The sequence below is a fragment of the Oncorhynchus clarkii genome, chromosome 2 (assembly GCF_045791955.1).
Source record: "Oncorhynchus clarkii lewisi isolate Uvic-CL-2024 chromosome 2, UVic_Ocla_1.0, whole genome shotgun sequence".
Taxonomy (NCBI): Eukaryota; Metazoa; Chordata; class Actinopteri; order Salmoniformes; family Salmonidae; genus Oncorhynchus; species Oncorhynchus clarkii.
The window spans coordinates 1,194,749-1,214,778 of NC_092148.1; the positions used below are offsets into that span (position 1 = coordinate 1,194,749).

The 20,030-nt window shown below is 43.3% G+C and overlaps 1 protein-coding gene across 1 annotated transcript in view; it reads left to right on the top strand.

Moving 5' to 3' along the window:
- Positions 1-20,030, top strand: part of LOC139378709 (secretagogin-like) — a 39,471-nt gene that overhangs the window by 6,601 nt on the left and 12,840 nt on the right. The window contains exons 5-6 of the mRNA XM_071121138.1: positions 3,744-3,800; positions 16,660-16,737. Coding sequence (XP_070977239.1) covers positions 3,744-3,800; positions 16,660-16,737 — 135 coding nt within the window. The remainder of the gene's footprint in view (positions 1-3,743; positions 3,801-16,659; positions 16,738-20,030) is intronic.

The following is a 20,030-nucleotide window of genomic DNA, read 5'->3' on the forward strand; positions in this document are numbered from 1 at the left end:
AGTGTAGACTTTATGAAGGTGAGAAGCCCCTCTGGACAACAGTGTAGACTTTATGAAGGTGAGAAGCCCCTCTGGACAACAGTGTAGACTTTATGAAGGTGAGAGAAGCCCCTCTGGACAACAGTGTAGACTTTATGAAGATGAGAGAAGCCCCTCTGGACAACAGTGTAGACTTTATGAAGATGAGAGAAGCCCCTCTGGACAACAGTGTAGACTTTATGAAGGTGAGAAGCCCCTCTGGACAACAGTGTAGACTTTATGAAGATGAGAGAAGCCCCTCTGGACCACAGTGTAGACTTTATGAAGGTGAGAAGCCCCTCTGGACAACAGTGTAGACTTTATGAAGATGAGAGAAGCCCCTCTGGACAACAGTGTAGACTTTATGAAGGTGAGAAGCCCCTCTGGACAACAGTATAGACTTTATGAAGATGAGAAGCCCCTCTGGACAACAGTGTAGACTTTATGAAGGTGAGAAGCCCCTCTGGACAACAGTATAGACTTTATGAAGGTGAGAAGCCCCTCTGGACAACAGTGTAGACTTTAGGAATCTGGAATGGTCTGTGTGGTGATCTGTTGGAATGGTCTGTGTGGTGATCTGTTGGAATGGTCTGTGCGGTGATCTGTTGGAATGGTCTGTGTGGTGATCTATTGGAATGGTCTGTGCGGTGATCTGTTGGAATGGTCTGTGTGGTGATCTGTTGGAATGGTCTGTGTGGTGATCTGTTGGAATGGTCTGTGTGGTGATCTGTTGGAATGGTCTGTGTGGTGATCTGTTGGAATGGTCTGTGTGGTGATCTGTTGGAATGGTCTGTGCTGTGATCTGTTGGAATGGTCTGTGCGGTGATCTGTTGGAATGGTCTGTGTGGTGATCTGTTGGAATGGTCTGTGTGGTGATCTGTTGGAATGGTCTGAGTGGTGATCTGATGGAATGGTCTGTGCTGTGATCTGTTGGAATGGTCTGAGTGGTGATCTGTTGGAATTGTCTGTGCTGTGATCTGATGGAATGGTCTGAGTGGTGATCTGATGGAATGGTCTGTGCTGTGATCTGTTGGAATGGTCTGAGTGGTGATCTGTTGGAATGGTCTGTGCTGTGATCTGTTGGAATGGTCTGTGTGGTGATCTGTTGGAATGGTCTGTGCGGTGATCTGTTGGAATGGTCTGTGCGGTGATCTGTTGGAATGGTCTGTGCTGTGATCTGTTGGAATGGTCTGAGTGGTGATCTGTTGGAATGGTCTGAGTGGTGATCTGTTGGAATGGTCTGAGTGGTCATCTGTTGGAATGGTCTGAGTGGTGATCTGTTGGAATGGTCTGTGCGGTGATCTGTTGGAATGGTCTGTGTGGTGATCTGTTGGAATGGTCTGTGCGGTGATCTGTTGGAATGGTCTGTGCGGTGATCTGTTGGAATGGTCTGTGCGGTGGTCTGTTGGAATGGTCTGTGCTGTGATCTGTTGGAATGGTCTGTGTGGTGATCTGTTGGAATGGTCTGTGCTGTGATCTGATGGAATGGTCTGTGCGGTGATCTGTTGGAATGGTCTGAGTGGTGATCTGTTGGAATGGTCTGTGTGGTGATCTGTTGGAATGGTCTGTGTGGTGATCTGTTGGAATGGTCTGAGTGGTGATCTGTTGGAATGGTCTGTGCTGTGATCTGTTGGAATGGTCTGAGTGGTGATCTGTTGGAATGGTCTGTGTGGTGATCTGTTGGAATGGTCTGTGTGGTGATCTGATGGAATGGTCTGTGTGGTGATCTGTTGGAATGGTCTGAGTGGTGATCTGTTGGAATGGTCTGTGTGGTGATCTGTTGGAATGGTCTGTGCGGTGATCTGTTGGAATGGTCTGAGTGGTGATCTGTTGGAATGGTCTGAGTGGTGATCTGTTGGAATGGTCTGAGTGGTGATCTGTTGGAACGGTCTGAGTGGTGATCTGTTGGAATGGTCTGTGCGGTGATCTGTTGGAATGGTCTGTGTGGTGATCTGTTGGAATGGTCTGTGTGGTGATCTGTTGGAATGGTCTGAGTGGTGATCTGTTGGAATGGTCTGTGCTGTGATCTGTTGGAATGGTCTGAGTGGTGATCTGTTGGAATGGTCTGTGTGGTGATCTGTTGGAATGGTCTGTGTGGTGATCTGATGGAATGGTCTGTGTGGTGATCTGTTGGAATGGTCTGAGTGGTGATCTGTTGGAATGGTCTGTGTGGTGATCTGTTGGAATGGTCTGTGCGGTGATCTGTTGGAATGGTCTGTGCGGTGATCTGTTGGAATGGTCTGTGCTGTGATCTGTTGGAATGGTCTGAGTGGTGATCTGTTGGAATGGTCTGAGTGGTGATCTGTTGGAATGGTCTGAGTGGTGATCTGTTGGAATGGTCTGAGTGGTGATCTGTTGGAATGGTCTGTGCGGTGATCTGTTGGAATGGTCTGTGTGGTGATCTGTTGGAATGGTCTGTGCGGTGATCTGTTGGAATGGTCTGTGTGGTGATCTGTTGGAATGGTCTGTGTGGTGATCTGTTGGAATGGTCTGTGTGGTGATCTGTTGGAATGGTCTGTGCGGTGATCTGTTGGAATGGTCTGTGTGGTGATCTGTTGGAATCGTCTGTGCTGTGATCTGTTGGAATGGTCTGTGTGGTGATCTGTTGGAATGGTCTGTGCGGTGATCTGTTGGAATGGTCTGTGCGGTGATCTGTTGGAATGGTCTGTGCTGTGATCTGTTGGAATGGTCTGAGTGGTGATCTGTTGGAATGGTCTGAGTGGTGATCTGTTGGAATGGTCTGAGTGGTGATCTGTTGGAACGGTCTGAGTGGTGATCTGTTGGAATGGTCTGTGCGGTGATCTGTTGGAATGGTCTGTGTGGTGATCTGTTGGAATGGTCTGTGCGGTGATCTGTTGGAATGGTCTGTGCGGTGATCTGTTGGAATGGTCTGAGCGGTGATCTGTTGGAATGGTCTGTGCGGTGATCTGTTGGAATGGTCTGTGCTGTGATCTGTTGGAATGGTCTGTGTGGTGATCTGTTGGAATGGTCTGTGCTGTGATCTGATGGAATGGTCTGTGCGGTGATCTCTTGGAATGGTCTGAGTGGTGATCTGTTGGAATGGTCTGTGTGGTGATCTGTTGGAATGGTCTGTGTGGTGATCTGTCGGAATGGTCTGAGTGGTGATCTGTTGGAATGGTCTGTGCTGTGATCTGTTGGAATGGTCTGTGTGGTGATCTGTTGGAATGGTCTGTGCTGTGATCCGATGGAATGGTCTGTGTGGTGATCTGTTGGAATGGTCTGTGTGGTGATCTGTTGGAATGGTCTGAGTGGTGATCTGTTGGAATGGTCTGTGTGGTGATCTGTTGGAATGGTCTGTGTGGTGATCTGTTGGAATGGTCTGTGTGGTGATCTGTTGGAATGGTCTGTGCTGTGATCTGATGGAATGGTCTGTGCGGTGATCCGATGGAATGGTCTGTGCGGTGATCTGTTGGAATGGTCTGTATGGTGATCTGTTGGAATGGTCTGTGCTGTGATCTGATGGAATGGTCTGTGTGATGATCCGAGTACCTGCCAGATCTTTGTCATTTACGGCAAGAACGTTCGCAGTTCCTTTTTCTATGTGAACTCCGTTTTTGGGGTGTGGCTCTCACAGTAACCCTGAAGAAGACAAAGAACTCAGCATCACCTCACCTGGATACCCTAATGCTTACTAAGGGTCATTGGTGGCAGCTGGTATTTGTATTTACAGCAGTAGTAACTGATTGTCCTTCTCGTCTCTGTAGATCTGGAGAAAGTATGATGCTGACAGCAGTGGATACATATCAGCTGTGGAGCTGAAGGTAATGTTAACTCCACTCCTACACACAGAAGGTAATGTTAACTCCACTCCTACACACATAAGGTAATGTTGTTTAACTCCACTCCTACACACAGAAGGTAATGTTGTTTAACTCCACTCCTACACACAGAAGGTAATGTTGTTTAACTCCACTCCTACACACAGAAGGTAATGTTGTTTAACTCCACTCCTACACACAAAAGGTAATGTTAACTCCACTCCTATACACAGAAGGTAATGTTGTTTAACTCCACCCCTACACACAGAAGGTAATGGTGTTTAACTCCACTCCTACACACAGAAGGTAATGTTGTTTAACTCCACTTCTACACACAGAAGGTAATGTTGTTTAACTCCACTCCTACACACAGACGGTAATGTTAACTCCACTCCTACACACAGAAGGTACACAGAAGGTAATGTTGTCTAACTCCACTCCTACACACAGAAGGTAATGTGGTTTAACTCCACTCCTACACACAGAAGGTAATGTTAACTCCACTCCTACACACAGAAGGTAATGTGGTTTAACTCCACCCCTACACACAGAAGGTAATGTTAACTCCACTCCTACACACAGACGGTAATGTTAACTCCACTCCTACACACAGAAGGTAATGTGGTTTAACTCCACTCCTACACACAGAAGGTAATGTTAACTCCACTCCTACACACAGAAGGTAATGTTGTCTAACTCCACTCCTACACACAGAAGGTAATGTGGTTTAACTCCACTGCTACACACAGATGGTAATGTTAACTCCACTCCTACACACAGAAGGTAATGTGGTTTAACTCCACTCCTACACACATAAGGTAATGTTAACTCCACTCCTACACACAGAAGGTAATGTTGTTTAACTCCACTCCTACACACAGAAGGTAATGTTGTCTAACTCCACTCCTACACACAGAAGGTAATGTTGTTTAACTCCACTCCTACACACAGAAGGTAATGTTGTTTAACTCCACCCCTACACACAGAAGGTAATGTTGTTTAACTCCACTCCTACACACAGAAGGTAATGTTGTTTAACTCCACTCCTACACACAGAAGGTAATGTGGTTTAACTCCACCCCTACACACAGAAGGTAATGTTAACTCCACTCCTACACACAGACGGTAATGTTAACTCCACTCCTACACACAGAAGGTAATGTTGTCTAACTCCAATCCTACACACAGAAGGTAATGTGGTTTAACTCCACTCCTACACACAGAAGGTAATGTTAACTCCACTCCTACACACAGAAGGTAATGTTGTTTAACTCCACTCCTACAAACAGAAGGTAATGTTAACTCCACTCCTACACACAGAAGGTAATGTTGTTTAACTCCACTCCTACACACAAAAGGTAATGTTAACTCCACTCCTACACACAGAAGGTAATGTTGTCTAACTTCACTCCTACACACAGAAGGTAATGTGGTTTAACTCCACTCCTACACACAGAAGGTAATGTTAACTCCACTCCTACACACAGAAGGTAATGTTGTCTAACTCCACTCCTACACACAGAAGGTAATGTGGTTTAACTCCACTGCTACACACAGATGGTAATGTTAACTCCACTCCTACACACAGAAGGTAATGTGGTTTAACTCCACTCCTACACACATAAGGTAATGTTAACTCCACTCCTACACACAGAAGGTAATGTTGTTTAACTCCACTCCTACACACAGAAGGTAATGTTGTTTAACTCCACTCCTACACACAGAAGGTAAAGTTGTTTAACTCCACCCCTACACACAGAAGGTAATGTTGTTTAACTCCACTCCTACACACAGAAGGTAATGTTAACTCCACTCCTACACACAGAAGGTAATGTGGTTTAACTCCACTCCTACACACAGAAGGTAATGTGGTTTAACTCCACTCCTACACACAGAAGGTAATGTTAACTCCACTCCTACACACAGAAGGTAATGTTGTTTAACTCCACTCCTACAAACAGAAGGTAATGTTAACTCCACTCCTACACACAGAAGGTAATGTGGTTTAACTCCACTCCTACACACAGAAGGTAATGTTAACTCCACTCCTACACACAGAAGGTAATGTTGTTTAACTCCACTCCTACACACAGAAGGTAATGTTAACTCCACTCCTACACACAGAAGGTAATGTGGTTTAACTCCACTCCTACACACAGAAGGTAATGTTAACTCCACTCCTACACACAGACGGTAATGTTAACTCCACTCCTACACACAGAAGGTAATGTGGTTTAACTCCACTCCTACACACAGAAGGTAATGTTGTTTAACTCCACTCCTACACACAGAAGGTAATGTTGTCTAACTCCACTCCTACACACAGAAGGTAATGTGGTTTAACTCCACTCCTACACACAGAAGGTAATGTTAACTCCACTCCTACACACAGAAGGTAATGTTGTTTAACTCCACTCCTACACACAGAATGTAATGTTGTCTAACTCCACTCCTACACACAGAAGGTAATGTTGTTTAACTCCACTCCTACACACAGAAGGTAATGTTGTTTAACTCCACCCCTACACACAGAAGGTAATGTTGTTTAACTCCACTCCTACACACAGAAGGTAATGTTGTTTAACTCCACTCCTACACACAGAAGGTAATGTGGTTTAACTCCACTCCTACACACAGAAGGTAATGTGGTTTAACTCCACTCCTACACACAGAAGGTAATGTTAACTCCACTCCTACACACAGCAGGTAATGTTGTTTAACTCCACTCCTACACACAGAAGGTAATGTTAACTCCACTCCTACACACAGACGGTAATGTTAACTCCACTCCTACACACAGAAGGTAATGTGGTTTAACTCCACTCCTACACACAGAAGGTAATGTTACCTCCACTCCTACACACAGAAGGTAATGTTGTCCAACTCCACTCCTACACACAGAAGGTAATATGGTTTAACTCCACTCCTACACACAGAAGGTAATGTTAACTCCACTCCTACACACAGAAGGTAATGTTAACTCCACTCCTACACACAGAAGGTAATGTGGTTTAACTCCACTCCTACACACAGAAGGTAATGTTAACTCCACTCCTACACACAGAAGGTAATGTTGTTTAACTCCACTCCTACAAACAGAAGGTAATGTTAACTCCACTCCTACACACAGAAGGTAATGTGGTTTAACTCCACTCCTACACACAGAAGGTAATGTTAACTCCACTCCTACACACAGAAGGTAATGGTGTTTAACTCCACTCCTACACACAGAAGGTAATGTTAACTCCACTCCTACACACAGAAGGTAATGTGGTTTAACTCCACTCCTACACACAGAAGGTAATGTGGTTTAACTCCACTCCTACACACAGACGGTAATGTTAACTCCACTCCTACACACAGAAGGTAATGTGGTTTAACTCCACTCCTACACACAGAAGGTAATGTTGTTTAACTCCACTCCTACACACAGAAGGTAATGTTGTCTAACTCCACTCCTACACACAGAAGGTAATGTGGTTTAACTCCACTCCTACACACAGAAGGTAATGTTAACTCCACTCCTACACACAGAAGGTAATGTTGTTTAACTCCACTCCTACACACAGAAGGTAATGTTGTCTAACTCCACTCCTACACACAGAAGGTAATGTTGTTTAACTCCACTCCTACACACAGAAGGTAATGTTGTTTAACTCCACCCCTACACACAGAAGGTAATGTTGTTTAACTCCACTCCTACACACAGAAGGTAAAGTTGTTTAACTCCACCCCTACACACAGAAGGTAATGTTGTTTAACTCCACTCCTACACACAGAAGGTAATGTTAACTCCACTCCTACACACAGAAGGTAATGTGGTTTAACTCCACTCCTACACACAGAAGGTAATGTGGTTTAACTCCACTCCTACACACAGAAGGTAATGTGGTTTAACTCCACTCCTACACACAGAAGGTAATGTTAACTCCACTCCTACACACAGAAGGTAATGTTGTTTAACTCCACTCCTACAAACAGAAGGTAATGTTAACTCCACTCCTACACACAGAAGGTAATGTGGTTTAACTCCACTCCTACACACAGAAGGTCATGTTAACTCCACTCCTACACACAGAAGGTAATGTTGTTTAACTCCACTCCTACAAACAGAAGGTAATGTTAACTCCACTCCTACACACAGAAGGTAATGTTGTTTAACTCCACTCCTACACACAAAAGGTAATGTTAACTCCACTCCTACACACAGAAGGTAATGTTGTCTAACTTCACTCCTACACACAGAAGGTAATGTTAACTCCACTCCTACACACAGAAGGTAATGTTGTTTAACTCCACTCCTACAAACAGAAGGTAATGTTAACTCCACTCCTACACACAGAAGGTAATGTGGTTTAACTCCACTGCTACACACAGATGGTAATGTTAACTCCACTCCTACACACAGAAGGTAATGTGGTTTAACTCCACTCCTACACACATAAGGTAATGTTAACTCCACTCCTACACACAGAAGGTAATGTTGTTTAACTCCACTCCTACACACAGAAGGTAATGTTGTTTAACTCCACTCCTACACACAGAAGGTAAAGTTGTTTAACTCCACCCCTACACACAGAAGGTAATGTTGTTTAACTCCACTCCTACACACAGAAGGTAATGTTAACTCCACTCCTACACACAGAAGGTAATGTGGTTTAACTCCACTCCTACACACAGAAGGTAATGTGGTTTAACTCCACTCCTACACACAGAAGGTAATGTTAACTCCACTCCTACACACAGAAGGTAATGTTGTTTAACTCCACTCCTACAAACAGAAGGTAATGTTAACTCCACTCCTACACACAGAAGGTAATGTGGTTTAACTCCACTCCTACACACAGAAGGTAATGTTAACTCCACTCCTACACACAGAAGGTAATGTTGTTTAACTCCACTCCTACACACAGAAGGTAATGTTAACTCCACTCCTACACACAGAAGGTAATGTGGTTTAACTCCACTCCTACACACAGAAGGTAATGTTAACTCCACTCCTACACACAGACGGTAATGTTAACTCCACTCCTACACACAGAAGGTAATGTGGTTTAACTCCACTCCTACACACAGAAGGTAATGTTGTTTAACTCCACTCCTACACACAGAAGGTAATGTTGTCTAACTCCACTCCTACACACAGAAGGTAATGTGGTTTAACTCCACTCCTACACACAGAAGGTAATGTTAACTCCACTCCTACACACAGAAGGTAATGTTGTTTAACTCCACTCCTACACACAGATTGTAATGTTGTCTAACTCCACTCCTACACACAGAAGGTAATGTTGTTTAACTCCACTCCTACACACAGAAGGTAATGTTGTTTAACTCCACCCCTACACACAGAAGGTAATGTTGTTTAACTCCACTCCTACACACAGAAGGTAATGTTGTTTAACTCCACTCCTACACACAGAAGGTAATGTGGTTTAACTCCACTCCTACACACAGAAGGTAATGTGGTTTAACTCCACTCCTACACACAGAAGGTAATGTTAACTCCACTCCTACACACAGCAGGTAATGTTGTTTAACTCCACTCCTACACACAGAAGGTAATGTTAACTCCACTCCTACACACAGACGGTAATGTTAACTCCACTCCTACACACAGAAGGTAATGTGGTTTAACTCCACTCCTACACACAGAAGGTAATGTTACCTCCACTCCTACACACAGAAGGTAATGTTGTCTAACTCCACTCCTACACACAGAAGGTAATATGGTTTAACTCCACTCCTACACACAGAAGGTAATGTTAACTCCACTCCTACACACAGAAGGTAATGTTAACTCCACTCCTACACACAGAAGGTAATGTGGTTTAACTCCACTCCTACACACAGAAGGTAATGTTAACTCCACTCCTACACACAGAAGGTAATGTTGTTTAACTCCACTCCTACAAACAGAAGGTAATGTTAACTCCACTCCTACACACAGAAGGTAATGTGGTTTAACTCCACTCCTACACACAGAAGGTAATGTTAACTCCACTCCTACACACAGAAGGTAATGTTGTTTAACTCCACTCCTACACACAGAAGGTAATGTTAACTCCACTCCTACACACAGAAGGTAATGTGGTTTAACTCCACTCCTACACACAGAAGGTAATGTTAACTCCACTCCTACACACAGACGGTAATGTTAACTCCACTCCTACACACAGAAGGTAATGTGGTTTAACTCCACTCCTACACACAGAAGGTAATGTTGTTTAACTCCACTCCTACACACAGAAGGTAATGTTGTCTAACTCCACTCCTACACACAGAAGGTAATGTGGTTTAACTCCACTCCTACACACAGAAGGTAATGTTAACTCCACTCCTACACACAGAAGGTAATGTTGTTTAACTCCACTCCTACACACAGAAGGTAATGTTGTCTAACTCCACTCCTACACACAGAAGGTAATGTTGTTTAACTCCACTCCTACACACAGAAGGTAATGTTGTTTAACTCCACCCCTACACACAGAAGGTAATGTTGTTTAACTCCACTCCTACACACAGAAGGTAAAGTTGTTTAACTCCACCCCTACACACAGAAGGTAATGTTGTTTAACTCCACTCCTACACACAGAAGGTAATGTTAACTCCACTCCTACACACAGAAGGTAATGTGGTTTAACTCCACTCCTACACACAGAAGGTAATGTGGTTTAACTCCACTCCTACACACAGAAGGTAATGTGGTTTAACTCCACTCCTACACACAGAAGGTAATGTTAACTCCACTCCTACACACAGAAGGTAATGTTGTTTAACTCCACTCCTACAAACAGAAGGTAATGTTAACTCCACTCCTACACACAGAAGGTAATGTGGTTTAACTCCACTCCTACACACAGAAGGTCATGTTAACTCCACTCCTACACACAGAAGGTAATGTTGTTTAACTCCACTCCTACAAACAGAAGGTAATGTTAACTCCACTCCTACACACAAAAGGTAATGTTAACTCCACTCCTACACACAGAAGGTAATGTTGTCTAACTTCACTCCTACACACAGAAGGTAATGTTAACTCCACTCCTACACACAGAAGGTAATGTTGTTTAACTCCACTCCTACAAACAGAAGGTAATGTTAACTCCACTCCTACACACAGAAGGTAATGTGGTTTAACTCCACTGCTACACACAGATGGTAATGTTAACTCCACTCCTACACACAGAAGGTAATGTGGTTTAACTCCACTCCTACACACATAAGGTAATGTTAACTCCACTCCTACACACAGAAGGTAATGTTGTTTAACTCCACTCCTACACACAGAAGGTAATGTTGTTTAACTCCACTCCTACACACAGAAGGTAAAGTTGTTTAACTCCACCCCTACACACAGAAGGTAATGTTGTTTAACTCCACTCCTACACACAGAAGGTAATGTTAACTCCACTCCTACACACAGAAGGTAATGTGGTTTAACTCCACTCCTACACACAGAAGGTAATGTGGTTTAACTCCACTCCTACACACAGAAGGTAATGTTAACTCCACTCCTACACACAGAAGGTAATGTTGTTTAACTCCACTCCTACAAACAGAAGGTAATGTTAACTCCACTCCTACACACAGAAGGTAATGTGGTTTAACTCCACTCCTACACACAGAAGGTAATGTTAACTCCACTCCTACACACAGAAGGTAATGTTGTTTAACTCCACTCCTACACACAGAAGGTAATGTTAACTCCACTCCTACACACAGAAGGTAATGTGGTTTAACTCCACTCCTACACACAGAAGGTAATGTTAACTCCACTCCTACACACAGACGGTAATGTTAACTCCACTCCTACACACAGAAGGTAATGTGGTTTAACTCCACTCCTACACACAGAAGGTAATGTTGTTTAACTCCACTCCTACACACAGAAGGTAATGTTGTCTAACTCCACTCCTACACACAGAAGGTAATGTGGTTTAACTCCACTCCTACACACAGAAGGTAATGTTAACTCCACTCCTACACACAGAAGGTAATGTTGTTTAACTCCACTCCTACACACAGAATGTAATGTTGTCTAACTCCACTCCTACACACAGAAGGTAATGTTGTTTAACTCCACTCCTACACACAGAAGGTAATGTTGTTTAACTCCACCCCTACACACAGAAGGTAATGTTGTTTAACTCCACTCCTACACACAGAAGGTAATGTTGTTTAACTCCACTCCTACACACAGAAGGTAATGTGGTTTAACTCCACTCCTACACACAGAAGGTAATGTGGTTTAACTCCACTCCTACACACAGAAGGTAATGTTAACTCCACTCCTACACACAGCAGGTAATGTTGTTTAACTCCACTCCTACACACAGAAGGTAATGTTAACTCCACTCCTACACACAGACGGTAATGTTAACTCCACTCCTACACACAGAAGGTAATGTGGTTTAACTCCACTCCTACACACAGAAGGTAATGTTACCTCCACTCCTACACACAGAAGGTAATGTTGTCTAACTCCACTCCTACACACAGAAGGTAATATGGTTTAACTCCACTCCTACACACAGAAGGTAATGTTAACTCCACTCCTACACACAGAAGGTAATGTTAACTCCACTCCTACACACAGAAGGTAATGTGGTTTAACTCCACTCCTACACACAGAAGGTAATGTTAACTCCACTCCTACACACAGAAGGTAATGTTGTTTAACTCCACTCCTACAAACAGAAGGTAATGTTAACTCCACTCCTACACACAGAAGGTAATGTGGTTTAACTCCACTCCTACACACAGAAGGTAATGTTAACTCCACTCCTACACACAGAAGGTAATGTTGTTTAACTCCACTCCTACACACAGAAGGTAATGTTAACTCCACTCCTACACACAGAAGGTAATGTGGTTTAACTCCACTCCTACACACAGAAGGTAATGTTAACTCCACTCCTACACACAGACGGTAATGTTAACTCCACTCCTACACACAGAAGGTAATGTGGTTTAACTCCACTCCTACACACAGAAGGTAATGTTGTTTAACTCCACTCCTACACACAGAAGGTAATGTTGTCTAACTCCACTCCTACACACAGAAGGTAATGTGGTTTAACTCCACTCCTACACACAGAAGGTAATGTTGTTTAACTCCACCCCTACACACAGAAGGTAATGTTGTTTAACTCCACTCCTACACACAGAAGGTAAAGTTGTTTAACTCCACCCCTACACACAGAAGGTAATGTTGTTTAACTCCACTCCTACACACAGAAGGTAATGTTAACTCCACTCCTACACACAGAAGGTAATGTGGTTTAACTCCACTCCTACACACAGAAGGTAATGTGGTTTAACTCCACTCCTACACACAGAAGGTAATGTTAACTCCACTCCTACACACAGAAGGTAATGTTGTTTAACTCCACTCCTACAAACAGAAGGTAATGTTAACTCCACTCCTACACACAGAAGGTAATGTGGTTTAACTCCACTCCTACACACAGAAGGTAATGTTAACTCCACTCCTACACACAGAAGGTAATGTTGTTTAACTCCACTCCTACAAACAGAAGGTAATGTTAACTCCACTCCTACACACAGAAGGTAATGTTGTTTAACTCCACTCCTACACACAAAAGGTAATGTTAACTCCACTCCTACACACAGAAGGTAATGTTGTCTAACTTCACTCCTACACACAGAAGGTAATGTGGTTTAACTCCACTCCTACACACAGAAGGTAATGTTAACTCCACTCCTACACACAGAAGGTAATGTTGTCTAACTCCACTCCTACACACAGAAGGTAATGTGGTTTAACTCCACTGCTACACACAGATGGTAATGTTAACTCCACTCCTACACACAGAAGGTAATGTGGTTTAACTCCACTCCTACACACATAAGGTAATGTTAACTCCACTCCTACACACAGAAGGTAATGTTGTTTAACTCCACTCCTACACACAGAAGGTAATGTTGTTTAACTCCACTCCTACACACAGAAGGTAAAGTTGTTTAACTCCACCCCTACACACAGAAGGTAATGTTGTTTAACTCCACTCCTACACACAGAAGGTAATGTTAACTCCACTCCTACACACAGAAGGTAATGTGGTTTAACTCCACTCCTACACACAGAAGGTAATGTGGTTTAACTCCACTCCTACACACAGAAGGTAATGTTAACTCCACTCCTACACACAGAAGGTAATGTTGTTTAACTCCACTCCTACAAACAGAAGGTAATGTTAACTCCACTCCTACACACAGAAGGTAATGTGGTTTAACTCCACTCCTACACACAGAAGGTAATGTTAACTCCACTCCTACACACAGAAGGTAATGTTGTTTAACTCCACTCCTACACACAGAAGGTAATGTTAACTCCACTCCTACACACAGAAGGTAATGTGGTTTAACTCCACTCCTACACACAGAAGGTAATGTTAACTCCACTCCTACACACAGACGGTAATGTTAACTCCACTCCTACACACAGAAGGTAATGTGGTTTAACTCCACTCCTACACACAGAAGGTAATGTTGTTTAACTCCACTCCTACACACAGAAGGTAATGTTGTCTAACTCCACTCCTACACACAGAAGGTAATGTGGTTTAACTCCACTCCTACACACAGAAGGTAATGTTAACTCCACTCCTACACACAGAAGGTAATGTTGTTTAACTCCACTCCTACACACAGAATGTAATGTTGTCTAACTCCACTCCTACACACAGAAGGTAATGTTGTTTAACTCCACTCCTACACACAGAAGGTAATGTTGTTTAACTCCACCCCTACACACAGAAGGTAATGTTGTTTAACTCCACTCCTACACACAGAAGGTAATGTTGTTTAACTCCACTCCTACACACAGAAGGTAATGTGGTTTAACTCCACTCCTACACACAGAAGGTAATGTGGTTTAACTCCACTCCTACACACAGAAGGTAATGTTAACTCCACTCCTACACACAGCAGGTAATGTTGTTTAACTCCACTCCTACACACAGAAGGTAATGTTAACTCCACTCCTACACACAGACGGTAATGTTAACTCCACTCCTACACACAGAAGGTAATGTGGTTTAACTCCACTCCTACACACAGAAGGTAATGTTAACTCCACTCCTACACACAGAAGGTAATGTTGTCTAACTCCACTCCTACACACAGAAGGTAATATGGTTTAACTCCACTCCTACACACAGAAGGTAATGTTAACTCCACTCCTACACACAGAAGGTAATGTGGTTTAACTCCACTCCTACACACAGAAGGTAATGTTAACTCCACTCCTACACACAGAAGGTAATGTTGTTTAACTCCACTCCTACAAACAGAAGGTAATGTTAACTCCACTCCTACACACAGAAGGTAATGTGGTTTAACTCCACTCCTACACACAGAAGGTAATGTTAACTCCACTCCTACACACAGAAGGTAATGTTGTTTAACTCCACTCCTACACACAGAAGGTAATGTTAACTCCACTCCTACACACAGAAGGTAATGTGGTTTAACTCCACTCCTACACACAGAAGGTAATGTTAACTCCACTCCTACACACAGACGGTAATGTTAACTCCACTCCTACACACAGAAGGTAATGTGGTTTAACTCCACTCCTACACACAGAAGGTAATGTTGTTTAACTCCACTCCTACACACAGAAGGTAATGTTGTCTAACTCCACTCCTACACACAGAAGGTAATGTGGTTTAACTCCACTCCTACACACAGAAGGTAATGTTAACTCCACTCCTACACACAGAAGGTAATGTTGTTTAACTCCACTCCTACACACAGAAGGTAATGTTGTCTAACTCCACTCCTACACACAGAAGGTAATGTTGTTTAACTCCACTCCTACACACAGAAGGTAATGTTGTTTAACTCCACCCCTACACACAGAAGGTCATGTTGTTTAACTCCACTCCTACACACAGAAGGTAATGTTGTTTAACTCCACTCCTACACACAGAAGGTAATGTGGTTTAACTCCACTCCTACACACAGAAGGTAATGTGGTTTAACTCCACTCCTACACACAGAAGGTAATGTTAACTCCACTCCTACACACAGCAGGTAATGTTGTTTAACTCCACTCCTACACACAGAAGGTAATGTTAACTCCACTCCTACACACAGACGGTAATGTTAACTCCACTCCTACACACAGAAGGTAATGTGGTTTAACTCCACTCCTACACACAGAAGGTAATGTTAACTCCACTCCTACACACAGAAGGTAATGTTGTCTAACTCCACTCCTACACACAGAAGGTAATGTTAACTCCACTCCTACACACAGACGGTAATGTTAACTCCACTCCTACACACAGAATGTAATGTGGTTTAACTCCACTCCTACACACATAAGGTAATGTTAACTCCACTCCTACACACAGAAGGTAATGTTGTTTAACTCCACTCCTACACACAGAAGGTAATGTTGTCTAACTCCACTCCTACACACAGAAGGTAATGTTGTTTAACTCCACCCCCACACACATAAGGTAATGTTGTTTAACTCCACTCCTACACACAGAAGGTAATGTTGTTTAACTCCACTCCTACACACAGAAGGTAATGTTGTTTAACTCCACTCCTACACACAGAAGGTAATGTTAACTCCACTCCTACACACAGAAGGTAATGTTGTCTAACTCCACTCCTACACACAGAAAGTAATGTCTTTATATTTAGCAAACCATGTTAGATCTGATTTCAGGGAATCAGGAAATAAACCAATAAACCATGTTAGATCTGATTTCAGTGAATCAGGAAGTAAACCAATAAACCATGTTAGATCTGATTTCAGGGAATCAGGAAGTAAACCAATAAACGATGCCCTTTTTATTTCCTCATTCTTCTTTGTAAACAGGGTTTCCTGAAGGACTTGTTCCAGAAGCACGGGAAGGCTGTGTCCTCCAGCAAACTGGACGAGTACACAGACGCAATGGTAAAACAACAGTCTCGTAGCCCTTTCCTGTAGTCAAATGACCATATCGTCCCCTAGTGGCCGCATTGGTGGAATGTTATTAATATTTTTCAAAATGTCAGAATTAATAAATACTATTTCAAAACAAATGCTGATAATGTGTTCTTCTTGGTTCCTGGAGGTGATAAAGATATCCTCTTGGTTCCTGGAGGAACATAGGGCCTGTACTAAAGATATCCTCTTGGTTCCTGGAGGAACATAGGGCCTGTACTAAAGATATCCTCTTGGTTCCTGGAGGAACATAGGGCCTGTACTAAATATATCCTCTTGGTTCCTGGAGGAACATAGGGCCTGTACTAAAGGTATCCTCTTGATTCTTGGAGGAACATAGGGCCTGTACTAAAGATATCCACTTGGTTCCTGGAGGAACATAGGGCCTGTACTAAAGATATCCTCTTGATTCCTGGAGGAACATAGGGCCTGTACTAAAGATATCCTCTTGGTTCCTGGAGGAACATAGGGCCTGTACTAAAGATATCCTCTTGGTTCCTGTTGCCAGTCTTGGGATGCCTCCTGTCCCTTTTGGCCATGACATGCAGTCTTTATAGTCTCTTACCCACTGATTTACAATCTCTCTCTCTCCAGTGTGTGTAAAATAAGATAACTCAAGCACTACGTCTAATCAACCTAATGCAGTCATCAGTCTCTAGAACCATTAATGCAGGGTAAATGAACCTCATTCGTGGTTCTTTCAGAGTGCCTTTCAGGTCACTGAACGTGGTATAGATTCAGCAGGTAGATCTGGTTGCAGTGATGTTTATTACAACCAACTTTGCCCCCCCCCCCCGCTGTGTGTATACAGTACAGGGTCTTCAGCCCCCCCCCGCTGTGTGTAAACAGTACAGGGTCTTCAGCCCCCCCCCCGCTGTGTGTAAACAGTACAGGGTCTTCAGCCCCCCCCCCCGCTGTGTGTAAACAGTACAGGGTCTTCAGCCCCCCCCCCGCTGTGTGTAAACAGTACAGGGTCTTCAGAATGTATTTTTATTTAACCTTTATTTAACTCGGTAAGTCAGTTAAGAATAAATTCTTATTTACAATGACGGCCTACCAGGGTACAGTGGGTTAACTGCCTTGTTCAGGGGAAGAACGACAGATTTTTTTACCTTGTCAGCTCGGGGATTCGATCCAGCAACCTTTCGGTTACTGGCCCAACGCTCTAAGCGCTAGGCTACCTGCCGTCCCTCCACTCTAACCACTAGTCTACATGCCTGCCCCTACACTCTAACCACTAGTCTACCTGCCTGCCCCTACACTCTAACCACTAGTCTACCTGCCGTCCCTACACTCTAACCACTAGTCTACCTGCCTGCCCCTACACTCTAACCACTAGTCTACCTGCCGTCCCTACACTCTAACCACTAGGCTACCTGCCATCCCTACACTCTAACCACTAGGCTACCTGCCGTCCCTACACTCTAACCACTAGGCTACCTGCCTGCCCTTACACTCTAACCCAGGGGTGTCAAAGTCAAATGGACGGAGGGCCAAATAAAAAAATCAGCTACAAGACGAGGGCCGGACTGTTCGAATGTTCATTGAAAAATTTTTAAATGACGCATATAGTCTAGTGAACCTAATTGAACCTACTGAAAACCTAACAAATATATTACAATATGATCAGATAAATAAAGCAATATTTTCTTATGGCTCTGTCAGTAATCTTTAATTTTCAACAGACACAAAAGACAAATTTCCTTTATATAAATATCCCCATAACATGAACATTAAATGAAAGAAACCGGTATTCAAGGCACCATCAGTAGACTATATTTTCTATTTTAGCAAAAGTGGGCTAAATTTACTTCAAAGAAAAAACAATAATAGCAATTTTCTATCATCCACTCAACTGAAATATTTTTAAAATATAATTGGATTGAAATACAAAAAAATAAAGTGCAAAAATCTATTAATCAAAAACAACACTTTGTTTAAGGAGAAGTAACATGCAGTGAAAACAAATATTAAATTTTAACTTTTAAACTTGAACTGAGTAAAAACTCTAAATATGTGATTGCACAGTAATGTTCACTTGTTTGAGGTTGAGGGTGATACTTGGTGGTGTCCCATCTTTTCCACAAGTTCATCAATGTTCGGGGTAAGGCTCTGAGCTGAAGAAATCCTCAGAATTGAGTGGAGGTGTTCAGCAGTAAGTCGACTTCTGTGTGATGTTTTGTTCAGGTTCATCAAAGAAAACAGTTGTTCACACAGGTATGTGCTGCCAAACATAGACAACGTTTGAGCAGCCTGGATGCGCAGCTGGGGCATTGTGCCGGGGAGGAAACGGGCGAACTCCGCAGCACCCACTGCCGCATATTTTGCCCTCAGTGCATCATTGCATTGGAGGTCAATCAACTCCATTTGGAGGTTTGGTGGTGAGCTTTCCACGTCAACAGCAAATGGGTTACCGAGCAGTTCCAACCTGCTTTTTTGTGCTTCAAAGTCAGCAAATCGGCGTCGAAAGTCAGCGGCAAGCATACCTATTTTATCAGCCAACTGTGTGCTCGGGAACGCACTGGTAGAGAGCTTCTCTTTCATGGTCTGGCAGCTGGGAAAGTGGCTCAAATTTTCTTTCCGCATCTGCGTCTCCCACAGAGTCAGTTTGGTTTTAAATGCCTTCACTGTACTGTACATATCAGAGATGACACGATCCCGACCCTGCAGCTGCAAGTTTATTGCATTCAGATGACTCGTAATGTCACACAGAAAAGCCATTTCACACAGAAACATTTCGTCTCGGAGTTGTGTTGTGTCTTTCCCTTTGCTGTCCAAGAACAGACAAATCTCCTCACGAAGCTCGAAACATCTTTGAAGCACCTTTCCCTGGCTTAGCCATCGCACCTCTGTGTGATAAGGCAAATCACCATGCTCCGTTTCTAACTCCGTCAGAAATGCCTTGAACTGGCGGTGATTCAAACCTTTGGCTCTGATAAAGTTAACTGTGCGCGTGATGATGCTCATTACATGCTCCATTTTCAAGGCTTTACCGCACAACGCTTCCTGGTGTATGATACAATGATAAGCTGTCAGCTCACCTGTCGCGTTTTCCTCTTGCATCTTTTCCCGTATCTTCGCCACCAGTCCGCTCCTGTGTCCACACATCGCAGGTGCTCCGTCGGTTGTCAAACCCACGAGTTTTTCCCAAGGCAGCTCCATCTCATTTACACATCTTGACACCTCTTCATACAAATCATGCCCCGTAGTTGTGCCATGCATAGGACGTAAAGCCAAAAACTCCTCTGTCACGCTTAGGTTGG